The 22,332-nt window shown below is 43.9% G+C and overlaps 1 protein-coding gene across 2 annotated transcripts in view; it reads right to left on the bottom strand.

The window, feature by feature from the left end:
- Positions 1 to 3,354: 3,354 nt before the first annotated feature.
- FAM124B (family with sequence similarity 124 member B) overlaps positions 3,355 to 22,332 on the bottom strand; it is a 52,086-nt gene continuing 33,108 nt past the window's right edge. The window contains exons 2-3 of one of the 2 annotated variants that reach the window (XM_043909868.1): positions 15,330 to 16,368; positions 3,355 to 6,171 (exon numbers count right to left, since the gene is read on the bottom strand). In XM_043909868.1, coding sequence (XP_043765803.1) covers positions 5,518 to 6,171; positions 15,330 to 16,061 — 1,386 coding nt within the window. In that variant the 5' untranslated portion in view covers positions 16,062 to 16,368 and the 3' untranslated portion in view covers positions 3,355 to 5,517. Of the gene's footprint in view, positions 6,172 to 15,329; positions 16,505 to 22,332 lie in introns of those variants that run through there. The other variant, XM_043909869.1, reaches the window with a different exon arrangement.

The raw sequence follows: 22,332 nt of genomic DNA, 5'->3' as shown, positions 1-22,332 counted from the left end.
TTAATTAAAAAATATCTGTGTTGTGCTCTCTTGTGTTGAAGCAGAGGGGTAAAGCTTGGAGATGGCCCCTGCAGTCATTCGATTGTATCACAACAGTGCCCTCTACTGGCGGATGAATGCTCCAGTGCAAAACAAGGGAAGCGTTTACACACCCCACTGAAAAGTCCAGTCCTGCTAAGATTCAGTCACACTTAGTTTCGCAATTTACACCATTGCGCAAAGCAAGAGAAAATTGTAAGATGCAACCGCTGTCCCGTGGAAAGGGATATAAAAAGGACTATGATTTATAATAGACATTAGCATGCCTCAACCGCAATCCTAGGACCGCAGCAGGGTCTGGTGCCCAGGCTGGTTTAATAGGGCATCATCTAGTCAGGCCCGTTCGGACAGGGCATGGAACCTAAGACCTACAGGACAAGATGGAGCCCACCAGGGCAGGTCTGGGCCATGTAAGGAGGAAAGCAGGGCGGCACACCTGTTGTCAGGACACAAGGTGTGGAGGCAGGGAGGCATCACATGGAAACAGATCTCCCTTCCTGATTAGGCTCCTGACCTCTCTGTACCTCAGTTTTCTCATCTGTGAAATGGGGATAATTGTAGCACTTACCTTACAGGCTTGGTGTAAAGCGGGAAATACATAGGCGAGAAACTCCCACCTAGGAAAGGGGTTCTTAAGTCAGCCATCATCAGTTCAAGATTTAGTATTATTGTTCTTCTTTATAATTATTGTTCTTAAACACCTCAGAATCACCTCTGGCAAATGGAATCTTCTAATAGGATACCTTGTTCATGCTAAGCAGGACCTTATTGTGTCAGATAGATTCTCTGGAATAACTAGACTTCTCAACATTTTTGAAATAAAGTTTAGCAGGCTAGTTAATAACATAAATCTTCATTATGTGCCCTCTGGAACCATAAGCGCCTTTTGTTTTCCTATCACAAATGATGGCCAATATTTTAAATTGCTAATTGTGAGATATGCTCGGGAAATACCTTCAGACCTCAAAGAAAGGTTGGAGAGATGTGAAAGGAAGGAGCGAGCCATGGGAGGAAAGACAGGCTCGTTTCTAAGTGATGCAGGTGGAGCAGCCCCAGAGCGGGATCCCAGCAATGAATGGGAAGGTGGAGAGAATGTCCTCAGAGAAAAAGGAAACCTTCCATCTGATCCCCTCCGTGGTGAGCCAAGGCAAGCTGTCAGAAGTTCTAGCTACAGGTCAACCCTTGAGGAATCTTGCGAGATGCTGCAAAGACAAAGTATTTTAAACAGAGGGGAGAATGAAGAGAGTATCAAATTCACACCCCCACAGAAACACAGAGGGAGGAAAAGACAAAAGGAAGAGAGAAGAAGGAAAAGAAAGACAAAGGAATGAAAAGGGAGGGGTTCAGGGAAGAAGAAAAAGAGATGAAAAGGGAGGTAAAGAATCTACACACTGTGGCTTAGAGAAGACAAGAAAGATAGCTGGGATCGGGGGCAGTGCGGAGGGGTGGGGGGACTTCCCTGGTGGTCCAGTGGTTAAGAATCTGCCTTCCAATGCATTGTTAGTCACTCAGTTGTGTCCAGCTCTTTGCAACCCCATGAACGGTAGCCCGCCAGGCTCCTCTGTGCATGGAATTCTCCAGGCAAGAAAACTGGAGTGGGTAGCCATTCCCTTCTCTAGGGGATCTTCCCGATGCAAGGATTGAACCCATGACTTATGCACTGCAGGTAGATTCTTCACCATCTGAGCCACCAAGCCAGGAGGTACTCAGTCCAGTGCAGGGAATGCAGGTTTGATCCCTGGTCGGGGAACTAAGATCTCACACTCCGTGGGACAACTGAGCCCAGGTTCTGCAACTAGAGCAGCCCCTGGGCAGTCAAAAAGAGAAAAAAAGGCATCCAGGTTTAAGGTTAAGTTATCCCAGGAATTTCTGACTAGGTTTTATAATAATGAGATGAAAGTTAGGAGTTTCCGATTGATTTACAGACAATGGGTCTGTACCCATTCTTGTCTCTCCCTTTTCCCTCCCCTTTCTGCATCTCTCTCTGGGAGGGAAGGAAGGGCTTTTCACCTCCTCCCACCCCTGCCTCCAGCACCTCCCAATTGTAATTGGGTTGTCCTCAGTGGTGAAAGGACCAAGGTCACTTCCACAAAGCCCTGCTGTAATAGGAACAAATCTGACTCCATTTTGGATTTGTTTCTTTTATTCTAACCTTTGTATCGCTTTTGCTACATGTTAATCACTACAAAGGATGTTGCCTATAGCTTAAGGTATACATAATGGCCCATATCTGGGAACCCCATCTCCTGTGCCTTAATGTTAAACTAAGATATCTTTGCTCAGTTCACAGGAAACCTCCTAACCAAGCCCACCTAAGAATGACTGCAAGAAGAAAGAAATGAATACATCCCCTCTAGAGTCCCCAGAACCGGAAATGTTTGCAACAATGTATCAGCCTTTTTACTTTACATCCTCACCTCTGCCCCCACCTTTGTTCTAGAAAAGAAACTAGCCTCCAAAACCCAGGCAAGATGGTTCTTTGGGACACTCCTCCACCATTGTCTCAGTTTCTGAATAATATCACTATTCCTTGCGTCAATAATCTGTCTCTGGATTTATTGGTCTGTCACGCGGCCATCAGTACAAGCTTGGATTCTGTGACACCGTCCGAGCCAAGGATGATGGGGTGCAGCTGAGACCCTTGCTCACTGACTTTTGTCAATCAAGGTGTCTCCCTCTCCTTCCCTCTTTACTCCCTTTAACAGGCTTCCCTGGTGGCTGCCTGGTTAAGAACCAACCTGCAGTGCAGAAGACGCAGGTTCAATCCCTGAGTTGGCAATATTGACCGAAGACCATGGCACCCTACTCCAGTGTTCTTGCCTGGAAAAGTCTGTGGACAGAGGAGCTTGGCGGGCTACAGTCCATGGACTCAGCAACTAAACAACTTCCTCTAACAAACACATTTGCAAGCTTCCAAATGTTACCATTTCTATTAGTGTTTAGCAATATCCAAACAATGCTTGCAAAAAAATGTGAATACTATGGGGGTTAAAAAGAGCCAAACAACTGAAATGCAACTGGGCTTTAATATACCTATAAAAAAATATAAAATTATCTGATCATCAGAAGTCTCTCATGATACATTTTACATTTCAGGAAATACAGTACAAGTAAGTAAAGAGTCTGGATAATTTGATAAATTGGATTAGACTAGTTCATAGTTTATCTCTTGTTATATGTAATCTCTTTTGAACTTTTAGGATATATTTGATCCTATAATTTTCCTCCAGATATATAAATATAAATGACACATATTGCAAAAATATGAGAGAACTGGATTTTCTTTTTTTCTTTTATCGTTGCTTTTACTAAAGGTTGTTTTTTAAAAATCCTTTATTGTTAATACATTTAAAAATATGGGTATGAAGGATCATTTGAAATTATAATATCTTACATGTTTACAGTGTTTAACAATATCCAAATGCTTTCATATGCATAATGTTGATTTTTCTAACAACCTTGGTACAGAAGATAAGGCAACAGAAGATCAAAGGTTTAAGGTCACATATAAACAGCAAATTTTAAAACTGAGACCCAAATTTGGGCCTTTCTCATCCACCCACTGGTATTTCTCTCCTACCCACTGGAATTTCTCTCCTATCATGTGGTAAATTGAATTCCTGTCATGAGCAGGAGGATAGAGAAGGTGACATTTTACGAGCACACTCTTATTTTACAAGTCAGTTTTGTAAGTTATCATTCAAAGTCCTCAATATTCTTCATGATTTCCATGTACTTCTATTCTTACCCATGTATTTTGTTAAAGGAATTAGATATCCTAAAAAAAAAGCCAGAAAGAAACTTCAGAACTTCCTGCTGTGCTTTTCAAGGCAGCTCAATAGTTCAGTTTAAATAAGACTTTAATTTTTTTTAAACACCTATTATAGAAAACCATACTAAATGTAAGTTCTTCATTCCACATTCTAAGATCTAACTCTAACCTGAGGGAAAGAAAAAGATGGGGATGAGAATATATTGATAGTGTCAGGACAAAAATCCATTTATAAGTCTTGTCTTTGTCCATTTTCAGCTGTCTTCCGTTTCTATTCTATTAGGCAGTCAGAGCACCTAAACCCAGTCCAGTCTCGCCACCATGAGATTCATCCTTAAGTCTGAACTCACCCTTCTCTGCAGTTGGGTGTAGTAAGTGTTAGAGTCTTCAAAAGATCCAGCTAAATCAGCATTTCTAGTGACTTAACATCTGTTCTGGAAAATGAAGTTCTTGGAATAAAATCACCTTATAAATTAACTGAAACACACAGACCTCAGATGTTTTTGAACATGTGAGTATCAACCCAGTGAAACAAGACACCATGTGAGCAATTAAGTATTTGTCCATTATGATTATAACTGCAGTTCACAGTATGCCCAATCTTCATCCACAGGTTCTTCATACAATCTGATGCAGCAAGTGTGGTATCAATTGTGGAAATGTTTCCCAGGGAAATGTTTGCCCTCCAACATGTTCTTAAAAGCTGATAAAATTTCTCATAAGGCAAAATCATAAACAAGTTTTGGGTTTGATGGCCACAGAACCTATGCACACCATATGTCATTATCCTATTCAAAGGGAGGTGTTGATACAATCTGCTGCATCGGTGAATGTATAAATGAATGAATGAGAATTACAAAGGAATTTAGCAATTTGTACATGGCCAAAAGAACCCAAGTCCTGCTCTAGTGACCAAACCAATGCAATCTTCCTGCCACACTCGGTGGAGATTTCGAATCATCCAGTCACATCCCACTCCTCTCTGCTTAATTATATGAACCACTGGCCCCACTAGAGTAGTACAGAAACAAACAAGAAATGGAGGAGCGAGAAAACCCTGGAGCCTAGCTTTCACTTTTAACCTGATTTTTTTGGCTTCCAGGGTTGCTGCTCATTAAACAGGAAAAAAAAAATGTTTGCAATTTTCAAAACGCTTTGCATGTTAACTCATTCCAGATGCAAACAACTTTCAAGGCAAAAATCACTGGAGGGTTCGTGGTGAACAGGGCCTCATTACCGAATGAGGTCACATAAAAATTAAAAAAAAACACTAAAGAATAAATAGTCCAATGCTGTCCCGGGGGCATGAGCTATGCAACCCAAGTAAAAATTAAAACCAAATTACAGTCACTAATCAGCATTGCATAACACATCCGACTCATTTGCATACAATGCAATTATCCTGATAGATGCTAAACTCAACACACCCAGCTGGGTTAGAGTGTCCCCAGGGACGTGAGCCAATGGGCTTTTTCCCTGTGCGTTGGCTGCATTCCCTCATGACCACGACAGCAAATGAAAACCACTCATCAGCGCCTCACAGAGCAGCTAGACTTTGAACATTTGAAATAAAAGTGATGTAGATACATGCATGGCTCATATTCAGGCCCCCTCAGATGAACAAGAAACAGGCTGATTCTGGGTCAGTGCTCCATTTCTAGAACATCCTATTTGATCTCAAGTTTTAGAAAGACAGTCGTCTTATGTTATATAAAGAATTCTTCTTCTGCTTCTTTTGCTTCACCTTGGACTGGCAGAGGAAGAGGACATTTTGAGAGTATCTTCTTAGCACCAAGTTCCCTTTGGCCAGCAAGTGACAGGGGGTGAACCCTTTCCTTAAAGATCCTGTTGTTTTTGGAAGCAGCTGACCCTGAGAAAGAGGTTGACAAGCAGGATGGTGGTTGGTGGGTCGGAAGATTCCTCGGAAATCTGCTCTCAAAAGATGGCCTGGGTTCAGAACTGACCACGGTGAATCCGGTGTCAACATTGGTCTCTGCCTCCAGCTTCTCGAAGCTGTTTTCCCGGCTGAGGCCCTTCATTCTGGCCCTGGGTTCGAGGTGAAGAGAAGACAGTTGTGGCTGGGAGTCCGTGGCTGGACTGCTGGGCTGAGCTGAACCGCCAGGGCTTTTCCACAAAGTGTCACTGGAACTGTCTGACACTGGCCGCCCACCAGGCTCAGGCCGCTCCACGGAGCCCACCTTGAACCTCCTGCCCCGACTCCTTCGACTCCTCAGCTCTAGGGTCCTAATTGCAGAGACAGGGGTCAGCCTGGAGCTGTGGGGAAGAGTGTCAGCTCCCAAGGTGCTGTTCAGAAAAGGAGGCTCGTCATTCCTCACATCAAGCCCTGGATTCAACTGGACCTACGGGACAAGGAGAAGAGTTAATGTTTTCCATTAGCTAAGTGCCAAGAACAGATTACATCATACTCAGCCTTCTGCCATGCTGTGCTCACACACACTTTCAATAAAGTCGGTTGAACTGAATAGAAGTAAGAGGTACAGTCCTTCAACAGGATGAGCTGCCAGCTTTGCTTTCTGGACATTATATTCTACCTTTTTATTTAATCCAATAAAGTTTCTCTCTTCTGGAACTCAAATCTGGCTATTTACATATTCAGAAATTGTTCAGGATTGATATTAGACTATGCAATCTAAAGGAGCCTCCGTGTCACTAATTCTTACTTGAACTCTATTGGAATTTTACAAGGCTGACCCTTCTCCTTTACATTTGAAGATTTCTCCTTAAATTTCTATGTCAACACGTTCTTCTGGATTTCTTTTTCCATCCATCCCTCTCAGTTTCATCACAGGGCATAGTTCTTCAGTGCTAACCTGGGCCATCTTCTCTTCTCAGTCTGCACACTCTCTCAGGAAAATCTCATTGAATCCCGTGCCTTCAACTATTATCTGACTGATGAAGGCATCGGAAAGTCTCATTATAGTTCAGATCCATCTCTTAAGCTTCAGACTTATCTATCCAACCATCATCCAGGCACAAGCTCCTAAAACTCAACATGTCTGAAGGTGAACTCATCGCCCTCCTCTCACTAAATCTATTCTGCTAACTCTCCTCCCTCTCATAGAACCTGGCATCATTTGCTATATACTAGCCAAGCAAGAGCCTCATTTTCCCTTCCTCATCCTCCATGTCACCCATTCCCATGGACTCTGTCTTCCAAAGACTTCTCAGGTCTTCCTGTCCCTCCATGTCCACTGCCATTAACCCTAGGGCAGATGTTGGCATCACTGGTTGAAATACTGCAACAGCCATCTGTAGGGACACCTCATGGGTGCTCCTGGCCTCCCTCCAATCCATTCTCCACTCCACAACCAGAGAAGCTTTGAAAACAGTTTTGATCATGTCACCCTCCTGTTTCAAGTGGCTCCCTACTCTTCTTAAGATAAAATCAAATCCCTTAAATAGACCACCATACCCTTCGGGACTTCCCTGGTGGCTCAGATGGTAAAGAATCTGCCTGCAATACGGGAGACCTAGGTTCAATCCCTGGGTTGGAAAGATCCCCTGGAGAAGGACATGGTAACCCACTCCAGTATTCTTGCCTGGAGAATTCCGTGGACAGAGGAGCTTGGTGAGCAACAGTCCATCGGGCCTCATAGAGTCGGACACAACTGAACAACTAGCACTTTATTTTTCATACCCTTCATGGCAAATAGATGGGAAAACAATGGAAACAATGACAGACTTTATTTTCTTGGGCTCCAAAATCACTGTGGACAGTGACTGCAGCCATGAAGTTAAAAGACGCTTTCTCCTTGGAAGAAAAGCTATAACAAACCTAGACAGAGTATTCAAAAACAGAAATATCACTTTGCTGACAAAAATCCATATAGTCAAAGCTATGGTTTTTCCAGTAGTCATATATGAATGTGAGAGTTGGACCATAAAGAAGACTGAGCACCGAATAATTGATGCTTTCAAATTGTGGTGCTGGAGCAGACTCTTGAGAGTCCCTTGAACAGCAAAGAGATCAAACCAGATAATCCTACAGGAAGTCAACCCTGAATATTCATTCGAAGGACTTATGCTGAAGCTGAAGCTCCAGTATTTTGGCCATCTGATGTGAAGAGCTGTCTCACTGGAAAAGACCCTGATGCTGGGAAAGACTGAAGGCAGGAGGAGAAGAGGGCAACAGAGGATGAGATGGTTGGGTGGCATCATCAACTCAAGGGACATGAGTTTGAGCAAACTCCAGGAGATAGTGAAGGACAGGGAACCCTGGCGTGCTGCAGTCCATGGGGTCACAATGAGTCAGATATGACTGATAAACTCAACAACAACAACAAATACCCTTCGCAGTCTGTCTTTTCTTACTCCAGCCTAATTCACCCCCTTCTTCCTCTTGTCAAAATTGAGCCTTTTTCAATTCTTGGAACATTATTTGTTCTTTCCTAATGCCAGTATTTGTGTATATTATTTCCTCTGTCTGGGATGTGTCACCTCTGACTCTTTTTCCTGAAAACGCCTACCTTTTGTCAACTCCAAGCTTACACATCATTTCCTCCTAGAAGCCTTCTCTGTGTCACTGAATCTGGGTAGTTGTTGTTCAGTTGCTAAGTCGTGTCTGACTCCTTGTGACCCTATGGACTATAACCGGCCAAGATACTTTGTCCATGATTTTTCAGGCAAGAATACGGGTGTGGGTTCCATTTCCTTCTCCAGAGATCTTCCTGGACCAGGGATTGAACCTGTGTCTCCTGCATTGGCAGGCAGATTCTTTACCACTGAGCTACCAGAAAAGAAAGTGAAAGTGAAAGCTGCTCAGTGGTGTCTGACTCTTTGTGATCCCATGTAGCCTGCCAAGCTCCTCTGTCCATGGAATTCTCCAAGCGAGAATACTGGAGTGGGTTGACACTTCCTTCTCCTGGGGATCTTCCCGACCCAGGGATCAAACCTGGGTGTCCTACATTGCAAGTCGATTCTCTACCATCTGAGCCACCAGGGAAGCCATCAGAGGTGCCCCTAAATATTGGTTCTGTCACTTATTAGTTGTGGGACTCTAGACAAGTTACCTAATTTTTCTGTACCTTGGTTTCCTCATACATAGAAGGAGATGATAAAAAGTACCAATGTCAGAGAGTCGCTGAGAAGTTTAAATTGTAACAGTGCCCAGGACATAGTGTTCCTAAACATAAGCTGGCTACTATCATCATCATTAATCATACTACTTGCTGTCCTGGCAGCCTGTACTTTCCACATCCTAGTAGCCACCATGCTATTCTGCAGTTGTGTGCTCAAATTCTCTGCTATCTTCTTCTATACTTAGTTAATAGGAAGAGCCAGGACTTTATACAAATCTTGATCACTATATCTCCAGTACCTAGCACAATACCCAACATGTGGTAAGTAATCACTAGATGTCTGTTAGATAAATAAATAAAGCTTAATGCCTAACAAATTGTTTGTGTGTAGAAATGTATGTCCCCTAATTATTGGCCATTAAGTGGATACAAAGTCTTTTCAAGAAACTGCAGAAGGACATCCATCCTACAGATGGTCATTTCTGCAATCTTTAAGAGAGAGAACATCAACTTTTCCTTTTTTTAAGAGAAGTCCTTAGAACATATGATAGAAGAAAGTACAAGATTTTCACTGTAGAAATGCAGGTTGTGCAGTTGGAGTGAAGAATTTTCAGGAGAAACATAATGCTGAGTGATTGAGATAAATCTCTTGAGAGAAAATGAAGCTTCTCTTGCCAAAGAAGCAATTGAAATGCATTTGTAGAGATTCTGATTATTTAGAGCACATCTTTCTAAGAAATATTTATAAAATGTTACAGATTGAGAGCTAGGTGTTTTCAAGTTTCAAGGAACATTAGCAAATACCTTGATGAACAGGAAGATTATTTGTCACACATTTGGCTCCAAACACTTGAGAAACAACAGACTCTGCATCACTGAAACATGATCAAACTGTTAAGGGAAATCTGACATCATGCAGGGAAAATAGTATTGTCTCTTACTAAAAGTGATCCTAAGAAATAGCAAAAGAGGATTTCTCCTACACTGAGGGAAAAAAAAAAAGACTGCATGGTTCCCACATGTGCGGCCAGAAAGAAAAAAGACCTTTCTGGGGAAACTAGTTAACCCAAGTCTAACATGCTGCTGTATTATCATAGCCTAACTGACCCATGGAAGCTGAAACTCCAATATTTTGGCCACCTAATGTGAAGAGCTGAAGAGCTGACTCATTTGAAAAGACCCTGATGCTGGGAAAGATTGAGAGCAAGAGGAGAAGAGACCGACAGAGGATGAGATGGTTGGATGGCATCACCAACTCAATGGACATGAGTTTGGGTAAACTCTGGGAGTTGGTGATGGACAGGGAGGCCTGACACGCTGTGGTCCATGGGGTCGCAAAGAGTCGGACATGACTGAGCAACTGGACTGAACTGACCCGTGGAAGAGGAATACCCAACTCCAGCTTCCTCTAGCCTTTCATGTGAGAGAAGTGAAGTATTCAACGCCAACCCACTTCTAGCCATTCTCTTCTACCTAAGAGGAGAGAGAAAAAAGTGTAAACACTTGTGAAGTTCAAGGCATAGACTCATTCAGACTGAGACCTAATTTTAGAATGACTCCCTTCCCCCAACTCCTTGCCACCACATTAGTAAAGCATTATTTACAGCTGTTCCTGTGTCTCCTACATCATCCTGGCTATCAGGAAAAAAAAATATTTCAAGACATTACAAAAGGTAAAAAGGCACAGTGAAAAGACAGAGCAAGTATCAGAACCAGACGTGGCAGGGATGTTGGAATTATCAGGCCAGTAATTTAAAATAATTCTGATTAATATACTAAAGACTCTAATGGATAAAGTAAATAGCATGCAAGAACAGATGGCTATCTGAAAAGAGAGATGGAAATCCTAAAAGAAGAACCAAAAAGATTAAAAAACAAAAACAAAAAAGCACTGTAACAGAAATAAAGAATGCCTTTAATGGGCTTCTTAGTAGACCAAACACAGCTGAGGAAACAATCTCTGAGCTAGAGGACATATCAATAAAATCCTTGAAAAAGAAAAGCAGAGAGGAAAAAACAGGCTGAAACAAAACCTACAAATCAGAATGGACAACCTGAAAACTGGGACAACTACAGAAGGAGTAATAGACATACAATGGAAATACCAGAAGAGAGAGAGAATGAAATACAAGAAATATTTGAAACAATAATGACTGAGAATGTCCCCAAAGTTATGAAAGTGAAAGTCGCTCAGTCATGTCCGACTCTTTGCAACCCCATGGACTATACAATCTGTGGAATTCTCCAGGCCAGAATACTGGAGCTGGTAGCCCTTCCCTTCTCTAGGGGATCTCCCTAACCTAGGGATCAAACCTAGGTCTCCCTCATTGCAGGCAGATTCTTTACCAGCTGAGCCATCAGGGAAGCTCAAGAATACTGGAGTGGGTAGCCTGTCCCTTCTCCAGGGGATCTTCCCAACCCAGGAATTGAACCGGGGTCTTCTGCATTGCAGGCAGATTCTTTACCAGCTGAGCTACCAGGAAAGCCCCCCTAATTTATGTCAGACACCCAACAACAGATACATCCACTAAGTAGTGGGACTGTAGGATGAAAACTGCCAAGTGGAGAATAGGGTAGCCCAAGGTATGCATTCACTAAGTACTTGGTGAATGAATAAACACTGACATTCCTGATCATGTATTCAGACATTCATTCATTACTGAGCATCTACTATGTACCCTAATATCAATCTCTCAAAAACACATATCCTGGGCTCTGAGAAGCATCAGGCAGCCTTCACTGACAAGAGGTCATGTAAGAAAAGACATGGAGAGACACATAGCATCCTTCTTACACAGACAATAATTATACTACAGTTTCCACTTTACAAAACACCTCCATGTATATCCCCTGTTTTGATCTCATAATGCAAATTGTACATGTCACTACCATTCAGAGGCTCTATCAGTGACTGGTGATTATAGTCAGGATAAAATAGAAGCTACTTGGCAAGGTTTTTACTCATTCACCCAAGAATGGTTTTTGCCTACCACGTGCCGGACATTGTTGTAGGTACTGGGAATACAGGAGTGGACCAAAAACGGTCCCTGTCCTCATGGTGCTTGCCCCCCAGTGGCTGACCATGTGCCTGAGGATGTAGCCTCTGCCCGCCTGCCCATCCTCTTCCCCCAACCCCTCCCTTCTCTCCAGCCACTTGGGACCATAGGGTGTTTTCTGAACACGATGGCTAAGAAAATGCTATTCTACACATTCTCACCCATCATCTCCTCCATTCGGAACACTTTCCTCTTGTCTCCACCTGGCTACCTCCTTCTGGGCTATCCAGCTCAGGCAGGGCCAGGTCTCACCCCTCAGGGAAGCTTTGCCCACCACCCTCACTGGATCTAGCAAACCACCCCCTGCAACCCCCTCAGCACACGTCCATCCTGGCCCTGAGCAAGGGTTACATGTGGAGAAGTGAACTTGTGATAATAACTCTCCGGTAAATACATTCATGCACGCTGAGTCCCTCAGTCATGTCCGACTCTTTGTGACCTCACGGACTGTAGCCCACCAGGCTCCTTTGTCCATGGAGTTCTCCAGGCAAGAATACTGGAGTGGGTTGCCATTCCCTTCTCCACAGGATCTTCCTGACCCAGGGATCGAATTCAGGTCTCCTGCATTGTATTATTTTTTTTTCTTTGGTGGCCATCAGTCATTTGTGCTACCCGTAATTTGTCCCCTCACTGTTCTTCCCTGGGGATTCTTGTTCCCCCTGCCCAGGAGTCCCAAGAGAGTCTGAGTCCAGAAAAGACCTAAGGATGCAGGAGAGGACAGCCTCTGCCTCAGAACTAAGCTCTCCACACAACCCCATTCCCCTGAATGAGTGACTGAGTGCATTCGAGAGAGAAGAGAGTCTGATCCAGATTGGTCCAACTGACGTGAAGTCCAGAAGTTTTAGGGGACCCTTGTGGGATGAGGAACTCAAATGGATCATCTTCAGAGTTGCTGGCAGCCAGCTGCTGACCACAGCAGCCTGTCTGGAGAAGTGGCAGAGCTGAGAGTCAGCTCCTAAGCCTGCTTCTTAAGACCCAGGCTACTTACGCACAAAAACCAATGTAAGAAGAGACTTATGCGCACAGGGGCGGGGAAGGAAGGAGAAGGCGGGATGGATGGAGAGAGTAACATGGAAGCATATGCACTACCATATGTAAAATAAATAGCCAATGGGGATTTGCTCTATGACTCAGGGAACTCAAACCGGGGCTCTGTAATAATTTAGAGGGGTGGGATGGGGAGTGAGGTTCCAGAGGAGGGGCCATATGTATACCTATGGCTGATTCATCTTGATGTTTGACAGAAAACAACAAAATTCTGTAAAGCAATTTTCCTTCAATTAAAAGATAAATACATTTACAAAAAATAAAGGTTAAAAAATTTAATTTTAAAAAAGAAATAAAATTAAGGCTTACACACACACACACACACACACACACACACGTGTGCACACACACACATAGACTCACATGCACACACAAAGCCAATGCATTTACCCCTCACTCTCTCTCCCCACAAGGAAGTTTGCAATGGGTTTCATATCCTGAAAAATTCACCCCATTACAGGAGTGAAGTAGCTACAATGTGTTATCTTATATAGTGTATTATATCTGATCCTTTGTACGTGAATTCTTCAGAGACTTTTATATGACACCAGAAACAGAAGTTTCCAGAAGATAATTCCCCGTTTTGTTTGCAAAAGCCTAACCTCATTGACATTTATCCAAAAAACTCCCAAATTCCACCTAACTTTCCAATGGAGCTAAGCTGTATAAGCCATGATTCAGAAGTAAAAATGTCAGTTAGCCTTTAGAACAAAAATGTGTCTCCTGCTGCACACACTTATTACATTTTTGCTCAAGAGTGAGATTTGAATTCTGGAGATTAACTAAGACTGAAGGAAAATTTTTAGATGCCTTGCAAATTAGTGAATGATATAATAGGCAACTAACAGAAACAGTGCCTATCCGCTTAATGTGAATGAGAAGGTAAAGGATTTAGAGATCATTTCATATAGAATCAGTATGACTCATATTTTATTAATAACTCAAAGCTGATGAGAACAAAATTAATCAAAGGGAAAGATAATTCATCTTCTAGCCTGTTTTTACCTTATCCAGTAGGTCTTAAAGCACTTCCTGACCATTTCTCAAGGACAGAAACTTTGCTGTGAATATCATGTACACCTCCCTGCCTGCACACACTTACACAGAGTACTGGACTGCAGTGGTTAGCTGCCTGGTTTTAGAGCCAGGTAAACACTTAATCTTGTATCTTGGGCAACTAATTAGTACCTCTACTCCTTGGTTTTGCCTTTTGTAAAACTTCCTAGGTTGTAAGAAGAACTAAATAAAATAATCAAAGTGAAATACTTAGTCTAGGGCACAATATAAACAATAAGAGCTAAAATTGCTTTCTGGGCACTATCTTAAGCTCTGTGTAACTCAGGTCCCTTAATGTAAATAACAACCTGTCCTCTAGGAAGATGTTATACAACCCTCGTTGTGTTAATGAAGAAACCAAGGTTCAAAAGTCCTGGAGCCACTAAGTGGCAAGGTTCAACTGCCACATAATACAGTATAAGAAATGACACGTGGTAATGCTAATGATTACGCTTGCTTTCAGTAGGATGCTTACCAGAAGATTTTTCAATTCAAGCTTTTCTCAATTTTGAAGGGTTCTAACCATCTAACGTGATCTGGGGTAAAATTTGACAGTGATGCAAGATGCTTAAAAGTTAAGTCAACAGGATGGCATATTTTACATTTGTTGTTGTTTTTTGTTTTAGTCACTAAGTCATGTCTGACTCTCTGTGATCCCATGGACTGTAGCCCACCAGGCTCCTCTGTCCATGGGATTCTCCAGGCAAGAATACTGGAGTGGGTTGCCATTTCCTTCTCCAGGAGATCTTCTCAACCCAGGGCTCGAAACCACGTCTCCTACATCAGCAGGCAGATTCTTTATAACTGAGCTACTAGGGAAGCCCAACATACTTAACATTCCCAACTTTAATTATAACTTCAGCTTTCTTAGGTTCACATGGAAGGAGTTAACGAAATTTCTGAACCGAAAGAGTGGGCAAAATATTGGTGTCTAGTTGAGGAGCATAGGTAAAGGAAAATCTGAAAAATGGGATGTTGTCTGAGTCTACTGCAAACTACTTGTGTAAGCTACCAGCTCACAGCCTCTGAACTTCCTTATCTGTCAGATGAGGGGATTTGATTAAATCAGTGACTCTCAACTGTGCTACAAGTTACATATTAGCATTATCCAAAGAGTTTTCAAAAAATACCCAAGCCTGGGTGCCCCCAAAGATTCCAGTCCAACTGATCTGGGGTGAAGTCATGACATGAGAAGGTTTGAAAGCTCCCCAGAGATCCTGGTGTGCAAACAACGTTTAGAATCACATTAAGTCATCTCTTGGCTGTCAAATCACACGGCTACATGGGCGTCTAGAGATCACAGAGACCGAACAGACATACCTGAAGCAGAATCTTGTTGCCATCATAGTCCTGTGTTTGCCACCGGGTGCGGCTGATGGGGACACAAGGATGGGGTAGAAGAGGCACTAACTGGCCAATCTCCTGGACTTTGAACTGCAACACCGAGGCCTCTTTGGGGTCCACCGATGTTCCGAGGGGCAGCTGCTTCAGGGAGAGCTGCAGGGCAAAGGTCTCAGTGGAGTAGAGCCTGAAGAAACAGAAGTTACTCTTTTGCAAGGTGGCTTCTCTCTGCAGGATCATTGCGTAGAGCCGGATGGCGTCCTCATAGTTATCAAAACGGCAGTAGAGGGTCACTCTCAGGATCTCGGTGCCACAGTGCACCTGCCTCACGCCCCAGATGGGCATCTGGCTGTCCAGACTGTAGAATTCCTGATTGGCAAGAAGGTAGGGGCAGGGTCTTCCCTGGGCGTTCTGAGCGGGGTAGCCCTGCCACGGCCAGTGCTGTAGGGAGTCAAGCACGTGGAAGAGCCTCTCCTCTCCAAGGTTCTCCTGCAAGAAAAGCAGAACAGACATCCCCGGGAAGCGTGACCGCTTGGAGTGGCACTTGTCGTAGTATTTCACTGGACTGGTCCGCTCGGACACAAGAAAGAGACGGATATCTGGGCAAATGCAATCCAGGAGCCGATCCAGGGTCTGCTGCAAAAGCAAGCCCTGCCCGGCATTGGCCAGGAGGTGGACAGTCATGGCCGGGGGCTCCGGTGTCTCATCCATCGTGGATGCCGAGGATGACAAAGGATGCTGGCGGCCCGCGGATCCAGCTTCTGAAATGAATTGGAGGGGCGGGAGGTTCCCACACTCAGCCTGCAGCCCAACAGGAAAGCTTCAGGACTTCAGAGCCACGCTCTTACCCCGTATGCCTAGTTGCTGCCGGCCACATTGTGTGAGAGCCCTCCGCAGATTCGGGGACAGCAGCCTCCATGCGACACACACCAGCCGCGGGGTCCGTGTCATCCAGCCGGTGTATAATGTAACCTCGAGTGCAGGGCTGTGTCGGGCGCTCCCTGGCTTTCTGTTTGACCTAAAAACCCATAATCCTGAGAAACACTCAAGTGGGTGGTTCTTACAGACACTCCGTAAAGGAAATGACCAGGCAAAAAGGAATAAGCGTCGGCTGTGAGAGGCTGATAGCAATCTGTTTAGTTGAAAAGACATCCATTTTCTGGGCCCACAATGGGTTCTGGTTTCCTCCTTCCCTCCCTCCCTGATTACAGTAGCCCGCCAGGCCACCTGAACACAATGACTGCTTTAAAACAATCCTCCCAACTTGTCCCTTGGCCAGGAATGTTCCCCCTTTGTCTTTTTATTTTTCTTCTTGAACAATGGATGCCTGGGCTTTGAAGAGAAGTTATTATATCCAAATAATTTTAACTGTTCACTGAAAATGATTCTCTCTGCTGCCAAGTGTATTCAAAAGATATTTACTCAAACCCGTTCTTTAGAAAGGATTTACTACCTACCGGTCATAAACTGTTCTAGAACTTTACGTAAATTGGTTTAATCCTCCAGCAAACCTACGAAGAGACCATTGTCCCCAAATTACAGAGAAGGAAACTAAGGCACAGAAAAGTCACATAACTTGCTCAAGGTCTCAGAGCTCAAAGTGGCTGAGGGAACATCTGAACCCAGGAACTGAGTGAGTTGGCCCCCCTGTGAGCCAGGGAGAAGGTACCTCTCTGGGACCCAGATGTCCCAGACTAGACTTTCTCCCTGAGTATAAGGAAAGGCTGCCCAAGCAAGTTCTCATTAAGGACATTTATTTCTCAGAGACTCTGTGTGCTGTTGAATCTCAGAGACTCTGTGTGCTGTTGAATCTCAAACTGAATAATCCTCAATAAGAACACCCAAACTCTAAATATATAAACTTTCCTGATGGCTCAGATGGTAAAGACTCTGCAATGTAGCAGACATGAGTTTGATTCCTGGGTTGGGAAGATCCCTTGGAGAAGGGCATGGCTAATACTCAATAAGAACATCCAAGCTCTAAACATAACACTTACCCTAATGTGTTCTAAATAGTCAATTAAAAATCATTTGGAATTCTGATAACTGTGCTACTAAAAATATGGACAAGCACATTATTCTAACTATAATTTTTTAAATGAGCAATTTATTAACACTTTTAGTGCAATTCAGGAGACCCCGGTTCAATTTCTGCACTGGGAAGATCCACTGGAGAAGGGATAGGCTACCCACTCCAGTATTCTCGGGCTTCCTTTGTGGCTCAGTTGGTAAAGAATCTGTCTGCAATGTGGGAGACCTGGGTTTGATCCCTGGGTTGGGAAGATCCCCTGGAGAAGGAAAAGGGTACCCACTCCAGTATTCTGGCCTGGAAAATTCCATGGACTATATAGCCCATGGGGTCGCAAAGCGTCGGACAAGACTAAGCGAATTTCATACTCACATAGTGGAACATTGTGTGACTTGATGTTTCACAAATTAAAAAGCACTTCTGTGATGAAAAACAAAACAAAATAAAGTTAGGGTATCACTTACTCTAGCTTCATCTTATATATGTTGATTGCTTTAATAGTAAAAGAACCAAATTTAACAAAACATATTGTTATCTGTACGGCTTCCCTGATGGCTCAGGTGGTAAAGGGTCTGCCTGCAACTCAGGAGACCTGCGTTCAATCCCTGGGTTGGGAAGGTGCCCTGGAGAAGGAAATGGCAACTCACTCCAGTTTTCTTGCCTGGGAAATCCCATGGATGGAGGAGCCTGGTAGGCTACAGTCCATCGGGTCACAAAGAGTTCTGTCTTGGGTGGTCCTACATGGCATGGCTCATAGTTTCATTGAGTTAGACAAGGCTGTGATCCATGTGATCAGATTGGTTAGTATTCTGTGACTGTGGTTTTCAGTCTGTCTGCCCTCTGATGGAGAAGGATGAGGCTTATGGAAGCTTCCTGATGGGAGAAACTGACTGAAGGGGAAACTGGGTCTTGTTCTGATGGGCAGGGTCACACTCAGTAAATCTTTAATCCAATTTTCTGTTGATGGGTGGAGCTGCCTTCCCTCTCTGCTACTTCAGTTCAGTTCAGTTCAGTTCAGTTCAGTTGCTCAGCCGTGTCCAATTCTTTGCGACCCCATGAATCACAGCATGCCAGGCCTCCCTCTCCATCACAAACTCCTGGAGTTTACTCAAACTCATGCCCATCAAGTCAGTGATGCCATCCAACCATCTCATCCTCTGTTGTCCCCTTCTCCTCCTGCCCGCAATCCCTCCCAGCATCAGGGTCTTTTCCAATGAATCAACTCTTCGCATGAGGTGGCCAAAGTACTGGAGTTTCAGCTTCAGCATCAGCCCTTCCAATGAACACCGAGGACTGATCTCCTTCAGGATGGACTGGTTGGATCTCCTTGCAGTCCAAGGGACTCTCAACAGTCTTCTCCAACACCACAGTTCAAAAGCATCAATTTTTCGGGGCTCAGCTTTCTTCACAGTACAACTCTCACATCCATACATAACCACTGGAAAAACCATAGCCTTGACCAGACAGACCTTTGTTGGCAAAGTAATGTCTCTGCTTTTTAATATGCTATCTAGGTTGGTCATCACTTTCCTTCCAAGGAGTAACTGTCTTTTAATTTCATGGCTGCAGTCACCATCTACAGTGGTTTTGGAGCCCAAAAAAATAAAGTCTGACACTGTTTCCACTGTCTCCCCATCTATTTTCCATGAGGTGATGGGACCAGATGCCATGATCTTAGTTTTCTGAATGTTAAGCTTTAAGCCAACTTTTTCACTCTCCTCTTTCACTTTCATCAAGAGGCTTTTTAGTTCCTCTTCACTTTCTGCCATAAGGGTTGTGTCATCTGCATATCTGAGGTTATTGATATTTCTCCCGGCAATCTTGATTCCAGCTTGTGCTTCTTCCAGCCCAGCATTTCTCATGATGTATTCTGCATATAAGTTAAATAAGCAGGCTGACAACATACAGCCTTGACGTACTCCATTTCCTATTTGGAACCAGTCTGTTGTTCCATGTCCCGTTCTAACTGGTGCTTCCTGACCTGCATATAGGTTTCCCAAGAGGCTACTTTCTCTCTGCTACTTACCTGAAGCCAAATAACTTCAGATATAATAAGATCATGGCATCTGGTCCTATCACTTCATGGCAAATAGATGGGGAAACAGTGGAAACAGTGACAGACTTTATTTTTTTGGGCTCCAAAATCACTGTAGATGGTGACTGCAGCCATGAAATTAAAAGACACTTGCTCCTTGGAAGGAAAGTGATGACCAACCTAGATAGCATATTAAAAAGCAGAGACATTACTTTGCCAACAAAGGTCTGTCTAGTCAAGGCTATGATTTTTCCAGTAGTCATGTATGGATGTGAGAGTTGGACTATAAAGAAAGTTGAGTGCCGAAAAATTGATGCTTTTGAACTGTGGTGTTGGAGAAGACTCTTGAGAGTCCCTTGGACTGCAAGGAGATCAAACCAGTCCATCCTAAAGGAAATCAGTCCTGAATATTCATTGGAAGGACTGATGCTGAAGTTGAAACTCCAATACTTTGGCCACCTGATGCAAAGAACTGACTCATTTGAAAAGACTGATGCTGGGAAAGATTGAAGGTGGGATGAGAAGGGGACAACAGAGGATGAGATGTTTGGATGGTATCACCGACTCAATGGACATGAGTTTGAGTAAACTCCAGGCATTGGTGATGGACAGGGAGGCCTGGCGTGCTGCAGTCCATGGGGTCGCAAAGAGTCAAACATGACAGCAACTGAACTGAACTGAACTGATTGTTGTCTGTGGCCTTCCCTGGTGGCTCAGAGGGTAAAGAATCTGCCTGCAATGCAGGAGACCTGGGTTCGATCCCTGGGTTAGGAAGATACCCTGGGGGAGAGCATGGCAACGCACTCCAGTACTCTTGCCTGGAATATCCCCGTGGACAGAGGAACCTGGGGTGGTGGACTACAGTCCATGGGGTCACAAAGAGTTGGACACGACTGAGCAGCTAAGCACAGCACTGTTATCTGCAGAAGGGAATCATTTCTGTTCAGATTTTTTTCCTTTTTTAATTTTTATGTATTGATTTATTTTTGGCTGTGCTGGGTGTTCCTTCTTCTAGTTGTGGTGAGCAGGACTCCTCTCTAGTTGCGGTGTGTGGGCTTCTCATTGCTGTGGCTTCTCTGGTTTCAGAGCCTGGGTTCTAGGGTGCGTGGTCCTCAGTAGCTTCGGGACGTTTGCTCAGTCGTTGTGGTGCCATGGGTTTAGTTGTTCTATGACGTGTGGAATTCTCCCAGGCCAGGGACAAACCTATGTCCCCTGCATTGGCAGGGCTCTCCACCACTGAACCACCAGGGAAGCCCTCAGATTTCCTTCCTAAATCTAACCTATGCTTCTAATCATTTGAGTTTCGTAAATCCTATATATTTTGCATTGGAAAAAATCTATAAATACAGTTGATTACAGATACATTGATTTTTAATTACCATCTGTGATTCAGTAATTGAATTCATTTTGCTCCAACCTTCCAAAAATCATTAGACTTTTTAAAGGCATTATAGTTCTGAAGCTTAAAAAAAAAAAAAAAACTCTTAATTTAGGTTCCACACTGGCATGTGAAGACGGTAACTTTTTTTTTTTTTAAGACAGTAACTTTCTCACTCCTCAATACAATTACCCTTTCCTTCTGCTGTCCTTCACTCACAGAGCTGATGCAGGCATTCAAGACTTTAGACACGGGTGTTTGGAACAGTGTTTGCCATTCTAGAAATAACTCTAAAGATTCAAGAAGAAAAATTATACCCCGAGACAAAGATATTAACTCACAACATTTTGTAGAAGGCAAGTGTTTAAGCCCTTATATAGAAAAGGTTTTCCTCCTTGATGTTGTTTTAATCTTCCATCTAGCGTTAAAACATTATTTTTTTCCTCGTGAGGTTGTCATTTCTGTCAGGACTGAAAAGAGTTATTTAATTTGATGGCTGCCTAACTGCCAAGAACAGGTGGATGGGGGAGGGGTCCACCAACCTCCTTTCTGACTGGCTGCCTCTGTGATTATTATTTCTCCAAGAACAACCTAAAATATTGACCCCTTCCCACCCCTCTCCCCCAGTAATGGCCTCCATTCCTTATAGCCCCCTCCACCCATCACGGTGGCCAGATTCAGCTGGGCTCCACGGTACTCTTCATTTGTGCACCCTGCCTCTGTTGAAAGCACAGGTGGAAATATTAGGGGAAGTCATCAGCTTTGCCTCCCAGTATCTGGACAGCTGACACTATATTCACTACCTTTTTTTCCCTGAAACTTGGGAAAGATGCCCAGGTATCTGTCAATCACCAGCTTCTGGATGGCAGCCAACTGGTCAACTCTTCACAGCAAAGTGGAGAAGCTGGTGACAGGCACCGCCAGGAATTCTAAGAAATCAGCTAGTTAGGAGGGTTTGCCGGAACCCACGGACGGCCTCTGGGATTTGTCCCTACGGCAAATCTCATAAATATACCAGGAGACATTCAAACCCTGAGATCCCACCCGCACCCCAAGAAAACTTTGAGCTTCTTTCTCTCTTTATAAAGTTTGTCTACTTATCCCACATGTTGACAGTCAGCCACTTGCCCACAGCAGAGACCAGATCATCACCAAGTCTTGCTTTGGAGAAGCAACTTCAATTATGTCGTCAGGGATCAAGGTCACTGCAGGATGCATGGAAACTCCTAGGAGGAGCCACCAACCTAGACAAGAGGGTCAAGGAAGCCCAAGGAAGAGGAGATGCTGGCAGGGGACCCCCCACCTCCATCTTTCTCCCCATGTATCCAGAGAGATACTGAGCATCTTGATTTAGATCACTCTGAGTGGCATTAACCTGAAGCCCATCTGGAGCAAGCTGTGGGCTGGCCGCGGACCTAAGTGTGGCTGAACATTACAATCAACTGGGTGCTTTTCAAGAGATTTTTCCCAAGCCCGGTTGCAGGCCAATTATATCAGAACCTCTGCCTGATCTCATTAACCTGCCTTATGATATTACCCT

The sequence above is a fragment of the Cervus elaphus genome, chromosome 8, assembly GCF_910594005.1.
Source record: "Cervus elaphus chromosome 8, mCerEla1.1, whole genome shotgun sequence".
Lineage (NCBI taxonomy): Eukaryota > Metazoa > Chordata > Mammalia > Artiodactyla > Cervidae > Cervus > Cervus elaphus.
Note: the sequence above shows the minus strand (reverse complement) of the source record. Positions and strands in the feature narration are given on the sequence as shown.